The sequence below is a fragment of the Haliaeetus albicilla genome, chromosome 9, assembly GCF_947461875.1.
Source record: "Haliaeetus albicilla chromosome 9, bHalAlb1.1, whole genome shotgun sequence".
Lineage (NCBI taxonomy): Eukaryota > Metazoa > Chordata > Aves > Accipitriformes > Accipitridae > Haliaeetus > Haliaeetus albicilla.
Window position 1 is genome coordinate 5,241,871 of NC_091491.1, and position 20,807 is coordinate 5,262,677.

At 37.7% G+C, this 20,807-nt stretch overlaps 1 protein-coding gene across 2 annotated transcripts in view; it reads right to left on the reverse strand.

The window, feature by feature from the left end:
- Window positions 1-3,433: 3,433 nt before the first annotated feature.
- The window catches only part of GOSR1 (golgi SNAP receptor complex member 1), a 32,271-nt gene continuing 14,897 nt past the window's right edge, over window positions 3,434-20,807 (reverse strand). For both annotated transcript variants that reach the window (XM_069791136.1, XM_069791138.1), the window contains exons 7-9: window positions 15,675-15,704; window positions 6,824-6,906; window positions 3,434-5,499 (exon numbers count right to left, since the gene is read on the reverse strand). In XM_069791136.1, the coding sequence (XP_069647237.1) occupies window positions 5,375-5,499; window positions 6,824-6,906; window positions 15,675-15,704 (238 nt within the window). In that variant the 3' untranslated portion in view covers window positions 3,434-5,374. The remainder of the gene's footprint in view (window positions 5,500-6,823; window positions 6,907-15,674; window positions 15,705-20,807) is intronic.

The window sequence follows — 20,807 nt, forward strand, 5'->3', positions numbered from 1 at the left end:
CCTGAGCTTGTCAGGAAGGACAGCAGTTTTCAATATGAAACAACAGTATTCTGGGAGGCGGATGGTTAAAAATATGTATCTTACGCCTGTGCCACTATAAATTATTGACTGTACAGGGAGTTGGAAAAAAGGATTCAGCGCCATTAATAATTTATTTTCTAATCCAAATGAAGATGGAATTTTATGCACCACTTATTACCAGCGCTGCAAACTGGAAAAACTAACTGCACTTCCCACTATCCGAAATCACAATTGCCCTTCCATTTTCGAAACAGTTTTTGAAGTTTCTTCTCTAGCTTGAAACATACAGTCAGAGCCTTCCCTTGAGAAAGCATATGGTCATTCCTGAATATTTAGTAGGCACATTAAGCATACAGAAATCTCTCTCTACTTTAAAGCAGCCTTACAGGCACAGCACGACAGCTCTGAAATGAAGAGAACTACCTCTCTTCACTCCCGGCCTTATGCAAATAGATGGGTATCACACTGGCAGGCAGATTTTCTTGTTTGAGAAAATAAATTTGAGTGGCATCGAAAGATTTAGCACCAATTGCAAAACCACCAGATACAGATGGGTCCTTCAGGCACGACGCTGCCTGGTTTGAACACCTGAGGATGGAGGTGGTCCAGACCACAGCAGTGCGAGAAAACAACTACAGGCCACCAGAGAACTTCAGGGAGAGAGTTTTTACAATTGCTTGTACCGTGTTCAAAGTATCAGCTTATTTTTGGCGTTTGTGTTACGATTGGAGAAGTTGGTGGGGGCGGGGGGAAGCTACTAAACTACCGAGACGAGTATTAAACCGGGGGGGAGGCACCTTATGCTGAGAAGGCTCTTCAAATCAACATCAGTTGACGCAGCAGTTTTGGTGTGCATTTGGGAATTAAATGTTTTATACTATGGATACATAGAAAACTTTTTAAAGCTTACCTCTAAAGAAAACCATCCTTGTTCCATCTGTCAAAGAACAGCAAGAAAAAAAGTCATGACTATATTCAGACCCTTCCAATGCAGATTCTTGAAACAGAAGGGGAGAAGGGGAGTCCAGGTCTGCACACGCAGGTAGGAGGAACACATCTCCCACCAAACCAAGTGTTTTGGGTCAGGAAATGCTCCATCACATCTGGTATTTGGTACAAAAACGGAGAACACACTAAATTGTTCAGTGACAGTCCCAAACTGGAGAGATGAACCTTCTCTGTGTCTTCCCTGAAGTTTAGGTAGGCAAAGATCATCATGGGGAAAGAACCAAGCACCTTGCTTAGAATTCTAATTTATTATTAAATTACATATCAAAGCTTTTTTAAATACATACAGAGAATGCACAATAGGTGAGAACAAAAATAATGACAGTTACAATAAAATAAGTTTCAAGAAGCTATATGAAAAGCAAAAAAAATCAGAAAGTGCAATCAGAAACTCATTTACAAGGGTCTGGACTGGGATATTTTGTGAGAAAGAGTTTTTTTTGTCTTGAGTGTTTATTTAAACTGCTTTCCTCACTCAGTAGTAGACAGACCAACAGCTGCTTATGTATTCAGAACTGAAAGCATCACCACTGGTTTCAAATATCCAGTTGACAGGAGAGATACAGGGCACCAAGAGGACTTGCAGATGTCACCCAGAATATGGCTCAGTTTTGGCTCAGTATGTCTTTCATTGTAGCCTCCTGTACTGCACATTGCTCAATAGGACAATTGCTCTGAAGGATTTCGTAATCCGATACTTGTTATAAGGAGTTTCAGAATTATTTCCTCCTTCAGAAGCAATACAGCTGTTACCTCTCCTTCCTGTTTCAAATGAAAGCTTTGGGGAAAAAAAAAAAGTAAGAATAGGAAAACATTATGCATCAAGTGATCTTGGGAAACAACCTGCTATATTTAGAGAGTTAAAATACTCCCGACTAAATGAGTTACACAATCAGAAGTGGTGGGCCAGACTTTGCTCCCTGTGCAGCAGTTGGGGGGGTTTCAGAACACAGCTCCTCGGAGGATGCAGCCCTGGGGGATAAGCTGTGGACCATTTCTCTGAAACTTTCACATCGGCTAAAAAAAAATAATCTACTTTTGTTTTCAACATTCAGCGAGGAACCGACTCCTTCTCACAGTAATCTTAAGACCGTCCAAAAGAAAGGACTTCTAAAACTACAAATGAAAAATTCTAGTTGATTATTCAATGTAATGAATCCAGCAGGAACTTATACCACACTTCGACAGGCAAAAGCTCCTGAAATCAATATTGGTTAAGAAAAAAAACATCGTGCCTTCCCAGGAAGGGCAAACTCTGATACTACCAGAAGCACCACACTGCTTGGTCCCAGAGACATACAGGATCGCAAAGCCCTGCCTCCACCCTCGCTCAGGCACACGCCGGTGAAGGGCTGGGGATAAATTACAGCTGTGGTCCGGGTTATGGCCACACAAACGCTCACTATTGACTGAACACGCAATACTGGGTGTTGCCCGAATGCCATTCCTCTGCTCTAGCAACCAGCCCTTGAAGATCAGATAAACATGTAAAAAAATAGTCTAAAGAGCAAGGATAAAAATATTCGCATCCGTGTGAAGCGTGGCATCAAAAGTTATCAATAAGATTCCTTATGTTCTAATGCCTGGCTAGGGGGTTGTTGGACAAGTTTAAAGTAGGTGCTTGTGTACTGGCAAGAATAAAGTAGAAATTAAAAGAGAGTGTATGTGTGAGAAATGTGCCCTGTAGAAATATTATTGATTTTCTCACTTCATTTCAATGGCTTAGCAATAATTTTCTCAGCACAATTCTATTTGGTTGAGTTACGAAACTGCAGCTTTGCCAGGAATTGCAGAAATGAGAATTCTTTAATCACTTTTTTTTCTCCTTAGAGCAAGAGGAACCACACAGAATGAAAAACTTAGAGAACATATTTAGCAACAGGAGACATAGAAACCTATATTTTGGGATTTGAGATTAAATACTACAATCCACTGTTTTCATTTTACAGTCCATTGCTCTAACTATAGGTCCACGTTATTAGAGACGTTCAGGAGAATTAGCAAGTCTTTCCCCTTGGCTATATGCAAGCGCACCACTTCAGAGAGCAAAGCAGAACTCCTGCTCACATTGCTAGAGGACTAGAAGAAAATGATGAAGGGGAGACTACAAGGTTAATTAAATGTATTTTCCAACACAAAACTCTGTCTCAAAACCAACACAAATAAAAACCATGGAGGGGTTGCCAACACTGAAACCATTTCCAGTAAAGCTTTATCAGAGAAAATTCAGCATATTTCCATTATTTTATACTAAAATATAACAGTTCCTCCATAACATTTTCATAACATGAAAAATCAATTATGTTTACATATTTATTATAATCTACATATTTTCCATAGCAGCTTTTTCACACAATAAGATTAAATATATGCACCAAATAATTAAGTCCAGTAAAAAGACTGGTTGTAAGATTAAATAAGTGAATTTATTTACGGTACTGCAGATCTCATATTGCCAACTATATAGCAACCAAATCCTACAAATCCTAAACAGAAGCACGACTGCTGATCAGGGTCCCTTAGGGTGGTGGTGGAATCAAAGAAAAAGCATCGAGAAGAAGAGGTTTGATCTCCCAACACACAGATTCAGTAATAAACCTCCTTTATCCATCAAGGTTTTTCATAAACCCCTTTAATGAACACTTCATTTCAAACCAGAAACATTCCCAAATCAACCAAATAATCACCCTTTATTTAAAATACAAGCCCCACAGTTTTACACATATTAATTCCAAACGCTTTCTAATCCCAACAACAAGACGACTGATTAGAAGCCTCTGTTGACTTTGTAGCACAAAGTTATTAGTCTGCAAATAAGCCTTCAACTCCATACAAACATTTTAGGCGCAACAGTGTGGTTTTGCACACTACACAGGCACAAGTCTCTACTCCCTCCAGCAGGTACTTCACAGACACTATAAAAAGCAGTAAAAAATTGCGTCTGTCCCACTAGACTTTGTTCCAGAAAAGAACCTGGAGACTATCTGACATTTGTGGGTAATGGCATACATGAAATCTGTTAGGAGCACTGTAAATTGATTGTGAAAAGAATTAATCAAGTTTTTAGAAAGATATTTCAGTGCCTCAGTTTGAATTTACTGGGTTATGATATGACAGGTGGAAAAGAGCTGTTGAAAGAGCAGAAAAATCCGTAATTTGTCAATCTGCAATATCAAAGCCATTCCTGACATCAGCTTTGTTTAGAGATGCAAACACAACAGGATTCATGTTGCATGTCTGGACAAAAAAATTCCCCCTCCCGCCCCGGATAATGGTAAATAATACTTGTTTCGCTATTTATACATTCAACTCTTTACTATGAGGAGTTATGTCCAAAAATTTTGCACGCAGATACATTTGCCTCAGGTATAACTGTCATAATTTTAATTTCTAATTGACAGTTTAGATTATATCCTACTTACAGTGTAAAAATATTAATGCTATTAGAATAACTTTATCTAAATTACAATATAGACTTTTCAAACTGCTTATCATGTCTTTATAAAGACTTTTATGATGCCAGCCAAAATCAAAGTATTTACACCCAAAAGACTACTTTTAGGTGAACTTACGTTTGGTCACTTTTCAGATGACTGAACACTATAGTAAACAGCTGCTAGGACGCTGCGCTCCCTTTTTACAAAGGGGGACTTACTAGTCCCTTTAAAGCCACAAGAAACCTTAAAAATCTTCCACTGAGGGTAGTTTATCCATATTGTGTGCAAAAAGTGAACTGAACAATCCTTTTTTTTTTTACTTTGAGGAATTTGTGTGAAGCACAGTTTTCACAGCACAAATTATGCAGAAATAACCAGTATCTCAACCATGAGTTAAAAAGAATTACAGAACATGTATTTAGTAGTAAAGCAACCTGACGGCTTAAAGCTGCAATATTCTTCTCACAGGGCAAAAGTGTTCAGTACTGTGCTTGGCCTACACGGGAAACTGGCTTACTGCAATTTCCACCCAAGGCAAGTGTAACAATCTTTTTCTACTTACCAGCCAACAACAGGCCTCCCCACCGCCGCTGAGCAGAGAAACTGCTCTACGGGTTCTGATCAGCGTCCCATATTCACCTACCTTGCAGTGAGAAAGGGAATTACAGACAAACAAATCGCACAAAATTTAACCAAAGGAAGATGTATGGCAGGGAAGGAGAAACACTGCAGCTTCAACCCAAAACCAGTGTCACAGTCTACCATCATAAGCTCTAGACATCATGCTGATACTCCCAGCCATGACGAGCAGGCTGTTTGAAGTCTGTCGCTTCCCCCACTCACTTTTCCTTGACTGGGGGGGAGGGATGGTGGTGATGAGTTTAGCAGAGTCCATGGGGGAACATCCATCAATGAAAAGCATATAGCAGCAGTAAGATGGTACAGATGCCAATAATGCCACCCAAGATGAGAGAATCTCGTCGCTTCCGAAGGTTGATCCTTTGAATCAGGCTGTTCACTGCTGGAAACCGATCTTTAAGGAGTTTGAGTCAAGGTCATATCAGCAAACACCATCTTCACTAGCAAGCCCCAAAATCTGTATGTGGAAATCCCAGTACCGTAAGAAATGCAGAACTAATCTCAAGCTGGAGAAAGCAGATGCAGTAAAAAAACCTGATGGATAGTTAGCAGGATTACAACTGTACTTCACTAATAACAGACAATCAGAGAAGAGAGAGAACAGAACAGCTCAGAATTCACATTTACACAGAATTCATCACCCGATCACCTAAATTACCAGCGTTTGATACACTTTAATCTCTAATACGTGAGGCTTAGTTACTTTTAATAATTGTGTTTCAATGAGAATGAAAAAAAAATAAATGGGGCAGTTATATAAAACACCTGCGGAATTTATTTAATGGAATTCTGTTACTGGTGAAGGGAACAACCAAAGGCATTTGACTGATAAAATCATGCACGTTGCATGACTACGCATTGTTCAAGTATAGCACATAAGGAAGAACTCCTCCTACTGTAAAATCATAAAGACGTAAATCTATCTTTTAATGTACAAAATACAATTGCCAACAAGATAATACGTTTCAGAGCTTCATGTCTTTGGAACCAAGAATCTTTTAAGGCCAAAGCTTATTGAATTTTTTTTTGTTCTTGCCAGTTGCTAAGAACTGTAATGAAATTTATGGGTTACCAAGATACATCTCTTCAGGATGTAGTCTGTCTAATCAAATGATGCTAATGTTGTTCTTTGGGCACTTATGACAGAAAGGAAGGAGTAAGTGGGAAAATCACAAACATGTATGACTTGACAAGCTGGCACATTCTTTAGCCATGAGCACAGAATAGGAAGAGAAATTAACAAGCCAAAATCTTAACATCTACAGGACTGTGACAGACAAGAGGATACTCAGGTCATGAATACCCTTAGCTGTTAATGATAACAAGCAGCAATGTATGCCAAGCTTCAGCTCTGGACAGTCTTGAAAGCAAAAAGTGAGAAGTAAAATGAAATTATACTTTTACAAAAACATATAGTAGGGAAGGCCATAAAATGCTGTTGCAGATCTCCACCTGAGAATCGAGCTACATTGATTTATATGCAGTATTCAATTTTGAGCAAAACCAACTTATTCACCACATTCATCATTAAGATGCTTCAGTCAGATTATCAAGTGAGACTGGTAAAAAAAATGGTCCGTTTGTCACTAATGACAATACCACTACAGGTTATACAGCCACTGACATCAAAAAGCATTTTGATCCCCAAATGACAGAGTGAAAAACTGTACTATACCTCTTCTTATGCTGTGGCAGCAGAAATTTTTAGGAAAGGATACTAGCCAAGGTATTCATCTTGCTTTGTATTGACTTCAACATCCCTCTCTGCGAAGTCATATTTTCTTTAGTTGCCATGGCAATGCTGGAGAAAGAAAAAGACTGGATCAAGTTGTTGGTGCTAAGAATAATCTACAGCTAAAACAAGAGGAAAGCAAGCAGGCAACGCTTCTTTAGAGAACAATGAATGAGGTGAAGCAATATGAATGAAACCACATTTTTTCCATTAATCTCTATCCTTTACACTTAAATGATTTCTCTTTTTATCTAAGCCATTAACAATTGAAAACTCTGCGATTTCTTGAAACAGGCAGGGTTTTGCCATATCTCCCCCCAGCCCCAACAAAAAAATGGTACTACATTACAAGCAAACCTAAAGGTACTCTTCTGGCATAAATTTTAATTTTAGAAGTTTGTTTAATCACAGAAGCCCCATACTTACTTTCACTCTAGAGAGCATATGAAATTTTTTGTCTGACACCAGAATATGATGGCTACAGAAATATTAAGCAAGTAAGAGCTGACTCACAATTAAAAATCAATTTGCAAAATGAACGTGCTGGTTGAGAGGAGACATAAATGCAGTCTGAGACCCAACACAGCTCACGGAGCTTCACACCGGAGGCTTCTGGACAATCAAGCCTGGACACAGAGTCACCAGGTCTTTGAAGACATTTAAACACAAATAAGTGTTGGGATCTACTTGCTTTGACTCAAGATTAATACCGTCCCCTGACTCCAGATAAGTGGGCAAAGCTTGGATTCTCCTGCATTAACGTCTCTTGCCAGCAAGCCCAACCTGACCGTCTTCCATAAGCTGGAGTTGAGGGAGCTGGTGTATAATGAAATCATATCGAATGATGCTTCCATCACAGCACAGGTAAAATACATTTTTGAGCTTTGGTCTTAATTAAGAATATCATCCATGGGGTATATAAGTCTTCGTACTCTGTTTCTTTACTCATACATGGTCCAGCTGGATGTACTTTATCCAAACATAAGAACACAATACAGGTGAATATAAAACAGAATCTCCTATTTCAAATTTAATACATTCTGGAAGTTGGAAAAAAGCAACTGTGCTCTTAAAAAGAAGACATTTAAATGAAGATTTTAAAGAACTACTCAGCCGACAAAATTTTTTCTCTACCTTGAAGTTTCTCTTCAGCTCATAAAACAAAGAGTTTTAAGATGGAAAATGAAAGGGTAGGCTACTACTTGCAGCCCCAGGTAGTATTTCATGTAGCTACTTCGAATGCAATAGCTTTGTCAAGAAAAACTGCACAGGCTCATTTACATCTAGAGAAACAGCACATAAAAGTTTAGGCTCTAGAGATACGGTGCTTAAGAAGGAACAGTATGACAGATACTGCTCTCCTTGGCTGGCATGCATTTCAAAAATAAACAAAGTAGGACATAAATACAACATGGCTGGATAATAACTCAGAAGATGTCACCTATATTGCTGTTGACTGTATCTACATGAATAACAATGATTAAAACAAGTTCTTGGACAAGTTTGTGAGCCTTAAATATGGACAGAAAATGTTCTGGAAGAATAAAAGTTAAGCGGAACAACACAATATATCAGATATAAATATGAGAAAAGGGAACTAAAGCTGGAATTTCAGAGGAGAACAAACAGGAAAATGCAAAATACTTATTTTACCCAATACAAACATCCAAATTTTCAAGAGAATTTTATGCTTGCTCACACTCAGTGTCTGTATACAAACATGATACAAAATCACAGCTAATGTGGGCATTATGTCTAAGGAGGAGCAGGTACAAAGCACCGAAACACACAGTGCTAAGCCCAACATTATTCTCAAGTTCTGCAGTATAAACCGGACATTGCATTTTACATAAAGCCTTAATATTTTCTACTGAACTCTCTAAATGTACTTGCTCAATACATCTGGTCCTCAAGCACTGTTCTGTACTGAACTAATCTGGGTTTCAAGGCTTTGGGCTTATCTTCCTGTAACAGTTAAAATGTTGAAACATAATTTGTCCAGATATTAGTACTAAAGTACTTAGGCTGACCTGGCATTTTAGTACTGGAAGGTGATTAAAAAAAGCACCTTTATCCAGCTTAGTGTCTCTTTCCAAGTAAATCTGGTAGGAAAAGTCAGACACACAAATTATATTTGTACACATTAAACATAGAACTGGCATTCCTGACATTTTAATAACAAAGACCATTTGATACATTTTATTTCGAGTTTCTCTCTGAACAAAACAACATTTGGAATGAGCAGCTCTGGATCATCTCATGTACCACTGGCTTCTCTTCTAGGACGCTAGAGCCTGTATCACAAGAATAGATGGCAAAAACCAGCAGAGCCAAGTCTAACAATTCTCCTTCAAGACTTACAGCAAAAGGTCAGTATTACAGTTCACAAACATCTTAAAGAAGAAAACAGCCCGGATCAATGATCCCTAAAGTATTTCTGGAGCAGTGAGCTCCTCTGGGCTCCTTTCCATTATATCTACCTGCTCCATCTCAAGTAGCCCTTGATACAGTATCTTCAGCCTTCCTCTAATGTGCCAGGCAAACTTTAAGGAAAAAAAAAAAAGGAAAGAAAAAAAAAAAGAAAAGGAAAAAATCTGCTACCACCTCTTCAGGTGGAAGCTGCCTTTTCCAACTCTGGTTTTGCCCATAAAAATTAAGAGATAACCAAGCCAAAGCCCGAGTGTTGTAAGCTGTATGGTTTTTTTTTTTAGCAGTAACACAATACTTCGGAAAGCAAGACAAGTTCATCACACAAACATATGAGAGACACAGGCGGCAGAAGGGCCATCCAACCTATGGCTCTCATAGCTTTCAGGTCATAGAAAATACTCTTCCAAAAGCTCTATACAGTGAATTCTTTTAAATAGAACAACATGCATTGCCAGGGCAGATCAATATATTATTTTAAGGTTATATTAGCATTCTGGTAAACTTGGACATACATTAGGAAATTGGGAGTTTATCAGTCATAAAGAGAATATAAACAGTTTGATAACTTGTAGGCAAAACCCTGACATTTTCAATCAGCAACTCTATAAGAACAGATTTAACATTTTAGTACTAAGTTTTGAAATAATAGATTAAAAAAAAAAAAAAAAGGAAGTTTCAGGGAAGAACTATGAAAAACCTTCAAGCATTTTTTATTTACAGCTGGCTATTTAGCATTTTTTCTTTTGTACTTTTCAAGTGCCAAATCAGCACAAAGTAAAAATGAAACTCATGGTTAACTGGAAGCAACAGGGCTTGCAGTCACCTCCTTGGTGTTTATAAAGGGGTTACCAGAAGCAGTTAATCAATACTCTCTTCGTTTCTGCAAAAACAACAGAAGAAAGTTTACAAAGCTTCTCCTCCCAGACTGCATAGTACTGTCACTCAGCTCATTGTGTATGCTTGTTCTTGTGGATATACTAACTCAACTAACCCATAAATGCAACAGTGTTATTTGATTACATGGGACAGGCTTTTCAGGACTAAAATTAGAAGAAAAGAAAGGGAAAATTAGATTAGAGGAGAAATGAAGAATCAAATCATTGCCTACCCAACAGTGGACAAGTATACAAAGAAAAGCATCTAGGAGAAGGTGTTAACAGAAATTCTAAACAGAGAATAAACAGCTGTATATCAATACAGAAAAAGCAGTTACCATCAAGAGCTGAAAAACGGGCTACAAAATTAGAACAGTAAGTACCATCAAATCATACCACATCTGAAAAGATATGGCATTTGACAGATTATATACATCTACAACTCAGCATACAGGTATTTTAATCCTCTAAAAAGCAACAAACTCGCAAAAACATTACATTTGCTGTTGAGAAGAGCACTCAGGAAATTTTGAATTACTAGGAACCAAGTTCGGAAAAAAAAAAATTTCCTAGCTGTACGTAGGAAAGCTTGCTCAGTAACCTACAGCTTCTTATCTTACACCCCCACACTGACTTGATACTTGTCCAGATGAAGTTTTAGTACAACATTTCTCAAAGCACTCCTGAATTAAGCCACATGTTTTCATAAGATGCATCCAATGACTCATTAAGGCATCCATTAATTTACAGAAGTGAAAATACAAGATGATTGCCAGGATATAAAGTGTTCCTGAGACACCTCCAAAATGCCTTTGGAAATAATTATTACAGATTACCATGGAACACAAGGTTCCTGCTTTAACTTCTGAGGAGTGGAAGTGTCCATGTCATATAAAAAAGGCAGGATGTAACTGTTTAAGTTTACATATTACAAGATTGGAACCTTCTTCATTTCTTTTATCCAGTATTTTGAGAAATCTGGCTCAATGGGCTAGGTTTTACTGAAGAGCTCTGAAGAAAAAAAACTGTAGTGATTACCATTTTTTAATATGATATGGTCTAGTAATGAAATGTCATTGTGATATCCATGAACAAGACTTTAACTGGATTCTAGCTACCATTAAAAAGTCAAAATTCAAGTACAAAGCACAGTTCTTCATGTATAATTTGATTACTCAAAACATGAGCTGGTTTACCTAAGCCTTTATATCTGTAAATGAGACTATTAAATTTAAGAACTGCCACAAAACACACAGCTCCTGGGGACTAGTCCACTGATTGGTCTTGTACAGTCTTAAGTATTGAAGCTTTTTCATATCCTTCATTAGACAGTTTTGGTTTCACTCCCATCCCTAACATATGCTCATTGACTTACTGTTCCCATTTCTTCACTGACAAATGCATTTTTAAAAAAATTATAATCACATTCTTCCCATTCACAATATTGGCCTCACTTAGCTATTCGACACCATAATCTCCCCAGATCAAGAATACCTTTTTCTTATGTTTTGAAACTTCTACACAACATTTATGATAAAAGATTAAATGCTTCTTACTGGAATCAAGATGACCCTGATTTAACATTTCATTTAGAAACTAGCATGAACTAGTCTCAGTGTTGCACTGGCTTGAACTACTAGAGTTGGGTGTAAACCAAGTTTCTAAAACCAGATGGTATTCTACTCTCTATATTTAATATTAAAGCACTGCTGAAGTACAACATTAGAGTGCTGCACTGCTGCAGAAATCTCTTCTAGGTAAGCCCGAGGTCACAGCCACGAAGAGCCCACCCATCTCTCCCACAAATCAGCAGGAGTATCTCAAATGCCTATGCCTGCAGCCATATTTCCTCAAAATTTCACTTACAAGTTTGTCCTTGAATGTTCAGTAGTGCTGTGGGTATGCAAGCAACCCAATTTCTCTTCAAAAGTAAAACTGATATTTGTATGTAGTTTGCAGTTTTCACTGGCATGAAAAAGTCCAGAGTAATAAACACTTCCAGCTACTATCACAGTCAAACCAGTCTAACATGCAGAGATACACTTCTAATGCTGCTTGACTTGAAGCAAAGTGTTTTTACCTAGACAAATGCTTACGCTGTTGGGTATTTTCACTCTGTGTAGCAGACATATACATACAGCATATTATCAAGGGAAACGTACCAAAAAGTCAACTCCTTGCTTCATCCATTGAGACAGCTCAGTCAAATCTACATTGATGAAGAACTAAAACAAAGCTCTAAAGGAACAAGACATGTTTTTAAAAATCAAATAATTCATGTATTACTGGAACTTCTGCTTCATTTCGTACTCCATGAATCATACTTGCTCATTTAAATTCATGACAACGTCTATGATTAAGGGAATGGACTCCGTGACTCTGCATAGAAATGCAAGCTCTAGTTTTAAATTGGTAAAAATTCAGATTATGTCACTTATTCTTTGCGTATACATACATCTATATTAATATCTATAAATATACACGTGTGTATATATGCATATGTGTACACACACACAATATCTTTCAAATTACTTTAAAGACTACTGTGTCTTTTGATGAAGCCTAACTCATGCCTTTCCATTCTGTAAAGTTGAGATTCAATGCAAGTGAATTTCTCCCTTTTATTAAATCCTATTTATTACCTAAAGAAATACCCCAAATACAAAAGGAGATTATTTTTTTAACATTAAATCTATGGTTTTGGTCTAGCTTCACAGTGGAAGTAGAGTAGTCCAACCTGTTAATTATACAAACACTGACAAATCAGCCTGAATCAAGCCTCAGAAACAGTCTTACAATAAAATCCTAAGAACTTGTCACACTGTACATGCAAAACTATAAAAAAAATTCAAACTGAGCCAACCTAAAAATGTAAGTTGTTGGAAAACAAGAAATAAATAGTTTGCTATTTTGGAAAAGTGATAATGTTTGAAAATGAAAACCCGAGAACACCAAACATATTAAGCAAAATCTATGCTTGTATTTAAATCTGGCCAAGAGAAGCGAGCACTGTTCCAAAAGAACTGCAGTACAAAGTACCACATCCCACTCGTTTCTGGAAAGAAATATGCTGCAGTAAGAACCCATGTCACATAATTCATTTAACAACTGATTAAAAGTTTAGTACTAACAAAACATCTGGAATGACAGCCCTACTCATCGCTTTAGTTACTGCATCATTGCAGCTTAGGTGCCCATATATTCTCTTCCACCTACGTTTATTTCCGTGGAGGAACCACACACTGGGAGGGTCGGGCTCTGCACTACTTCAGTTCTCTTCTCTACAGAAAATTAGAGCAAGGGTTTCACAATTAGTGCTAACTCTAGAGTCCTGGCAATGGAGTCACTGGTATGCAGCTTGTCAACAAAAGCCTTTGCATGCACAGAAAAATGCTTTCCAGTGTTTAGAATCACACTTAATAACAACCCCTAAAAGAGTAAAAAGCGATGTCTTGACTTCCTGAAATACACCCAAATAATAAGTAATGAACTACAGCAGATGTAAACCTTGAAGACGGAGCAGTATCAGTAGCCAGAATAAGCTAATTACATCTCACTTCACTCAAGGAATCTGCATTCAAACAGCCTACCCTGCACAATTCCCTCTTTTACTTGGTTTACAATAGATAAAGCAACTGATCATCAGAAGTTGGGTATATTTCTATCTGGTAAATTCACTTCAAATGCAGCAGGGTTTACCACCAATTAATATCATACCTGAATACTTGCAATTACTGGGGATGACAGGGGAAAAAAAACCAAACAAAATTGACCCTGGTTTCAACCGAGTCAGAATTGAATTAAGATGATATAAATAAAATTACATTTCCTGCTCAATGTAGTTACTAAACAAGCTCTTTTTCTACAAGAAGAAATTTTATGCATTCTTGGCAACAACTGCAACAAGAAGTTCATTTACTACAGAAAATAAATGGTGCAACAAGAAGTACTGAAATCCAGCCTCTTAAAAATCCAAGTTAATTTATTAACAGAAGGAACACTTTCAGTAAACAGCACCAAGGAGCTTTGAACCAAGCCGCGTGGTAGGGGACTACTGCATGAGAAGCAGTCACTGTGGAGGTAAGTTGATTTGTAGTCAACCGCAGGACTGGAGCTCATGCAAATGAAACTCAAAGCAGTTTTAAACCAGCCAAGACACCTACTGATGGAGCTCCTACGCGTGGAGCTTCTGAGTAGGCTCAAAACTGATGCAGGAACTTGGGCGAGTATTCACGTAGCTGCCCTGTTCTGAGCTCCAGTTTGCCACGGCTCATTTCCCTTGCACAGGTAAATCAACATGGAGGTTCACTTATCACACACGCACATACTCTCAAACTTCTCTGATGACACATAATCAAGAGGCTAGGTGAAGAGCTCAAATGATAAAATACAAGTCATTTTGCAGAATATTAAGCTTAAGAAATCACCATATGTTGTTTAATGCTCTAGTTACTGGAGTGGCAGCAAATAAGAGATTCAACAAACGTTGAGTATTTTTACGAGATGGAAAAGTAGGGCTATAAGCATGGCAATAAAGGAGGCGATTTTTAATCAGAAAAAGACTAGAACCCAAAGTAAAACAAACATTCACAGTAACTGTGCTGTTTGGCAAATACCTTTATGAGGCTATGGTGAGATTATATCCACATTTTCAGATGTTATTGTACTGACCACTTCTGGTTCATCACTGCACATTAATGTGGTTTAACACATTCCTCCACCATGTTAATTATGCCGAGCCCGCTGTGTGTACTTAAGCTAGCTAGCCCTTAATGGACATAGAGCCTTGCTGCACCTCTAATTACTCCTCTTGATCACTTATGCCAGTTCATGCATTATCTGAAAGCATACCTTGCTTGCTTTCTTCCTTTTTTTTTTTAAAGCAATAATCTAAAATTTAAAACCATTAAGTTGGGCACTCTGAATTATTGGTTTGCAAAATCCCAGAGTTCAATGGAAGACTGGGAAGGGCAGATGGTAAAAGTAATTCATGATGCTACAGTTCTAAAATTCCTACATCAGTTAAAGAAGGTATCACTCAAGTATTCAAATCACATAAAAACCCCAGAAGATAAGTAACTATACAACAGCAATAACCTCTCAAGCGCTTATGGAAGAAGCCCCTACCTATATCAGCTGCACACTAGGGTGCTGACTACACTGAAGGATTACAGAAAAATCATGTTGTAGAAGAGTGTCACTGTGAGAAGAAACAGCTTGACTATTGGAATAGCCCACAACAGGTCAACCTGAGATTCGCTCTGCTTGATCATCACCCTTTTTTTTGTAGGGGCTATTCAACTTGGAACAGAAATGCACATTTTCTAAACTAGGATGAATAAAATATTTAAGCAACACCATTACGTCAACATTGAATAGAAAAAAACCCAGCAACACTTCACTGTAATACTGCCTATGAGTTGCAAACAATATAGTTATTGTATAAATAAAATGACTGGTATCTTTAGACACAATTCAATGGAAATGCTGATTGTACAGATAATAATGAAAATTAGTTAAGTTCATTCCTACCTTATTGTTTCTTCTATCAGTCGATCTGAGCTGAAAGCCAAAAGGAAAAAAATGAAGTTAAAAAAAGTAACAAGAACCAAGTATTATTTTAGATTATTAAATCAATGATCACCATAATATAAGCCTTAACAAATTTGCCCTTAGAAGGTCTTACTTCAGGATGTTGTCACTTTTTGCTACTACATAGATTTGGTATACGTCATGAGAGTCTTTGGAGTAGATGCACATAGTGTCCTCTGGAGCAGCATTTCCTAACTGTATGCGAGAGCAGATGCTCCAGAGAACACATAAAGCACTGACTGAGAAGACAGAAAAAGAGGAACGGACTCCATGATTCACAGCTAATTAATGTTTACTGAGCCTGTGTGTACCAGGTGCCCAGGACAGTCTGGAAGGGAGTATTGGAGAAGGAAGTACCTAATTTTATTGCTTTTTAATCCTGGTGATTCCTGCCCACCCCTTCAAAAAACTTAATTAAAAATAAAAGCTGAGACTTGGTTCCAGGTAGTAACATCTCAAAACACTGCTTCAGAGCAAGTTTACCAAACACTCTTTTATGGTTGTTAACGAGGCAAGTTCTTTCTGTAGTAATATCAGTTGGATGGGAATTAAGTGATGCTTATGGGAAACAGAATACAGACCATCTGTAAGAGAAAGACCTTGATAACACGTGCCCCTTCTCCCTCACTGCCACACATTAATCGAGTTTCTATGTAGCATCGCTGGGAAAAGGACAGCCTAAAATACAGCACCACAGAGAGAACATTTCATTTTAAAAAATGGATATGCGAGATTAGGATGACAAACAAGATCCTCAGAAGACTTGAGCAATTTCTCTTTTTCTGTACTCAACTTATATACAGGTTTTTAATCGTTGTTTTACAGCCAATTATGAAATCCCAGAAAAACATATATTGTTACAGCAATCAGTATCTAGAATGTAACACTGACATAGAAGAGGTGACTGCATCCCTGATTCCCATATTGCAGAAACAATGATGCATCCCTACAATTGCTCCGTTTACCCCATAGATTTACGCAGACTCTGGTAGAATAACTGAAAAAAACGTGAGTTGGCAGTTTAAGAAGGAAATCAATCTGACAGAAAGAAGTTTTATGTTGTAGTGGATATTGCTTCCAGTATTAAAGCAGAGTTTTTTGCTGCCAAACTAAAAGGATTAAAAGACACTGAAAGGGCACGACCGTCTTCATCTTCCATCCTCCTTGTTCCAAGTGTTTTGCCACCTCAAGAAGGGAAGGTATCAACAGCCTCCGGCGCAGCACAGTTCTGCCTCTGACTCAGCCAGAGCTGCCCAATTTGGAACTTTTCTTCTACCCACAGAAATTCTGGAGATCCCCCCACACCTCCAGCTGGAGGCACGGCAAAGGAGCACGTTGTGCAGCGTGCGTGCGCGTGTGTAAACGGCTGGGGGGGGAGATGCTAACAGAATGTCCTTATTTGTCTGTGAAGAGAAGTGAAAACATGAAGGTTGCTATTTCAGTCTAGTCCATGGCTTGAAATATGGAGACAGCACACAGAGCACTAAAAATATTTTGCCCAATTTTAAGTTGAGAGGAATTCAACTGGGGCAGCAAACACTGAAAACACTGGAACACTTCCTTCTGCTCCCAAAACAAAGCCACACTCCAAAGATTCACAGCAGTTGCAAGTACATCGGTTTAATCAAATAAAACCATTTTCATTCACTGTGAGGTATTTATTACCACTGGCACAGAGAAGTAAAACACCATAGTTATGTACACAAAATGATGTAAGCAGTTTCAAGTCTCACAGCATGTCCCCAAGGCAAGCAGAACAGAAAAGTAATGCATTAAAGATTTCTGTAATTGCTGATTCTCAATGATACAAAATTCAACTGAGAATGTGCCTCTCATACATAGTCTCTAACAAACAAGTGTATTATGTGGGCAGTACATAATAAGAATAAACATCAGAAAACAGTCTGAAAAGCAAGAATAGTGCATAAGAATGCACAGTTTTTAAAAAAGGTTTGATTTTTTTTTTTAACTTATTAACAACAAAAAGATATCAGGAGCCTAGCTGGAAATAAGTTACACTTACAAAAATTCTGTGGAACAAAACACTGCTAGAACAGTCCTATTAAAAAAAAACCCTGCTACCCTGGAAAAATCATCACCAGCATTACCAGCTCTTTGTCCATTTAACTGATGAAATTATAGTGTTTCCGTGTTGATGAACTGAAGATGACAGGGAACACATTCAGAGACCTTAAGTGAACTAGGATGTTCTCCAAGGTTTTCAGAGCACAAAAATTAGGCTTGCCAGTTTGCAGCAGAGACACTAACTGCTTTTTATGTTAGCGAAAGCTGTACTTAGGCAGTTTTATTACTTAATCAGAGATGTAAACTCAAAAAGTATTTAAGAGCTTCAGATTCAATTATATTATACTGCATTATTTTTTATATATGTAAGTATGTATACACATAAAAATAAACCCTGGAAACATAGCTACCTGTAAAATCATGACACGCAGAAGTTAATAAAAATGTATAAACCCAGTAATAAATAGTTCTTAATACCAGCATACACGGACATTAGATGCAAGTGCCAACACAAGGCATTTAACAGGCACCTTAAGTCACAAGATGATATTTCTCAACTTACATGGAGGTCACCCCAAGTATTTAAAAGGATGAGGTGCATATGAATTTTCTTCAGAATGACTGATGTATAGATAAGGGCAGACTGAACTAACTCTTATAGTCTTAAATAAATAGCTGGGAAGCATACAGATTTACTGAACACAACTCCCAGTATGTTCTTCCCACCCCAAGAAGCATCATCTTTTGACGGCCCTGAGAGGATTTCCAAAAACGTCTCTACTTGCAAGCTTCCAGCAGGTGAACAAACTCCAGCAAAAAATGGCAGTGACATTCCCCGAAGTTTTGGTAAAGGCAGCGTGAGCAGGAACATTTTATGGTAAAAATCTGCGCATCTGTTAAATTTAGTGCTTCCTGCAAAAGTTCAGTTTAAGCAGACGCTAGAGGCTTTTCTAAAGGCAGTAATATACACTCATACAGCATCTCTTAAAGTCCTTCAAAGTTCTTGGCAAATACAGATTGTAATGGTCGCTTACAGTGATACCCAAACAGAAGCAAGCAGTTGTTTCCTCGTTTTACAGTTCATAACCATAGAAAGTAACAGTCAGATTTAAGGAAGATCAGGAACACAAAAGACAACAGGGCCCAGAGACCCAAGGGAAGTTTGCAGATCTCTAACTATTAATAACCCATTTTACACAAGTATAAGTTTTCTCACAATTATGAATAATGTTCATTTCAACTGTTTGACAGACTAAAAAATAACACTGAAAGAGGTAATTTTGCTTAACATTCCAAACTCTACAAAAAGAGGCTCTTAAAAACAACAACAACAACAAAAACCCTCTTGACTTTGTTCTGCTTTCCAAGCAAAGACAACAAATCCAGGGGATGTTACCTTATGAACATCCAAGTAAGCAAACGATGGTCCTGGGCAATATCAATCTGATTGGCCATCTGTTTCGATAAGCTATGCATTTTCACCTGTCGAGACAGACGGCACTTTGCCAAAGCCATTTAAAAATACCATACAAAAGAAACGCTTAAAGATGCTGAGGCAATCACCTACTGTAATAAATGGCACAAATCCAACAGTGGCAGTTATGCATATGAAATAATGGGGCTTCTGTGCAACTGCTGTCTTCAGAAAAGATTGTGCAGTTTGTCACTTAAATATGCAGACAGGTAAATTAATCCAAAGGAAAAATTAAGTGAAACATGCCTCTAGGATAGAAAAGAAGCCTGCCCATCACATCAAGCTTTTACAACTAAAGAAAGCATTTTATGTTCTTTGTTTTTTTAAAGCAAATATCTACGCCAGTAATTAAAATTCAGTAATATAGACAATTACTTAGATGAGGACTGGGCTTCTCCCACATCCACAGATTTTACTGCTGACTTGCTAGCTAGATACCCAATACAAGCAGTTGTCAAGAGAAACAAGATACAGCAGTTAAGTCATCTGCACACAACTCACTTCGCAATGCACTTTAAACCCTTCAGATGAAATTAAGGGCAATATTATCACAAAGAATAATTTAAAAGGACTAGGGAAAAACCCTGCAGAATAAACTAATAGAGCACTTAACAATTTTCTTACTTTCATAAAGAATAATTACAGAAATAATAATTTTACTCTGTTCTTTCTCTAACTGCAAGATCAATCACTAGTCTCAGCTGTCTCAAACCGCCTGCAATAAATCTTTCATATTTTCATAGTCCTGGATCACCAGGCAATGTGGAGCTTCCACGAATGCAAATATTGCAAAACATACTTGATACTCTAATACAAATATACAGATTATGATGAAGCAAATCAGACTTATACAGTCAGTTATTTCCATCCTAATAATCATTCCTAACTCACAAGTGAAAGAAACACTGTGTGCACACACAAAAAACCCAGCTCCAACATGTTTTTTCTGCTTGCCATCAATGTACCTCATCATCTAAAAAATTCAGAAGATCATTAAGCTCTTTAAAAACTTAAGTAGAAGAATGTAAAGCAGAACACTTTTTTTTTCCTGTGATAACAAACAAGATATTCCAGATTTTATCAGACTTGTCTCAAGCTTGGTTCAATTTAGTGTCAAAGAAAGAGCGAATTCCACTGGAGGTGCGTATCCAGATTGGACAGTCTTCTACAGTTGCTAATGAAGACAAAAATTGGTGTAGAAGCCTACTCATTGACTGAGACCCAATACAAGAGCGTGGCGAGACAAATGTACCTAGGGTATACAACAGCCAAAGAGAGAAAATTTATAATAGAGGACTGTGCAGACCCCACAAAATTCACTCCTGTATTTTTATCGAAGAGCAGAAGTAGCACCTGCTACGAATGCACAGCATGCAACAGCACAGGGAGGAAAAGGAATATATTTGACTACGATGCATACATCTTACATTTCCAGCATAAGAAGAGCTAGCTGGCCAAAAACAAAGACATGAGGTAAAATGAGCATTATCAGGGATGAACAGTTTGCCCACAGAAACCATTCTGAAAGCAGAGAAAGGTTCAAATACCGATGCAGACTGCTATCTTTTGTGGGT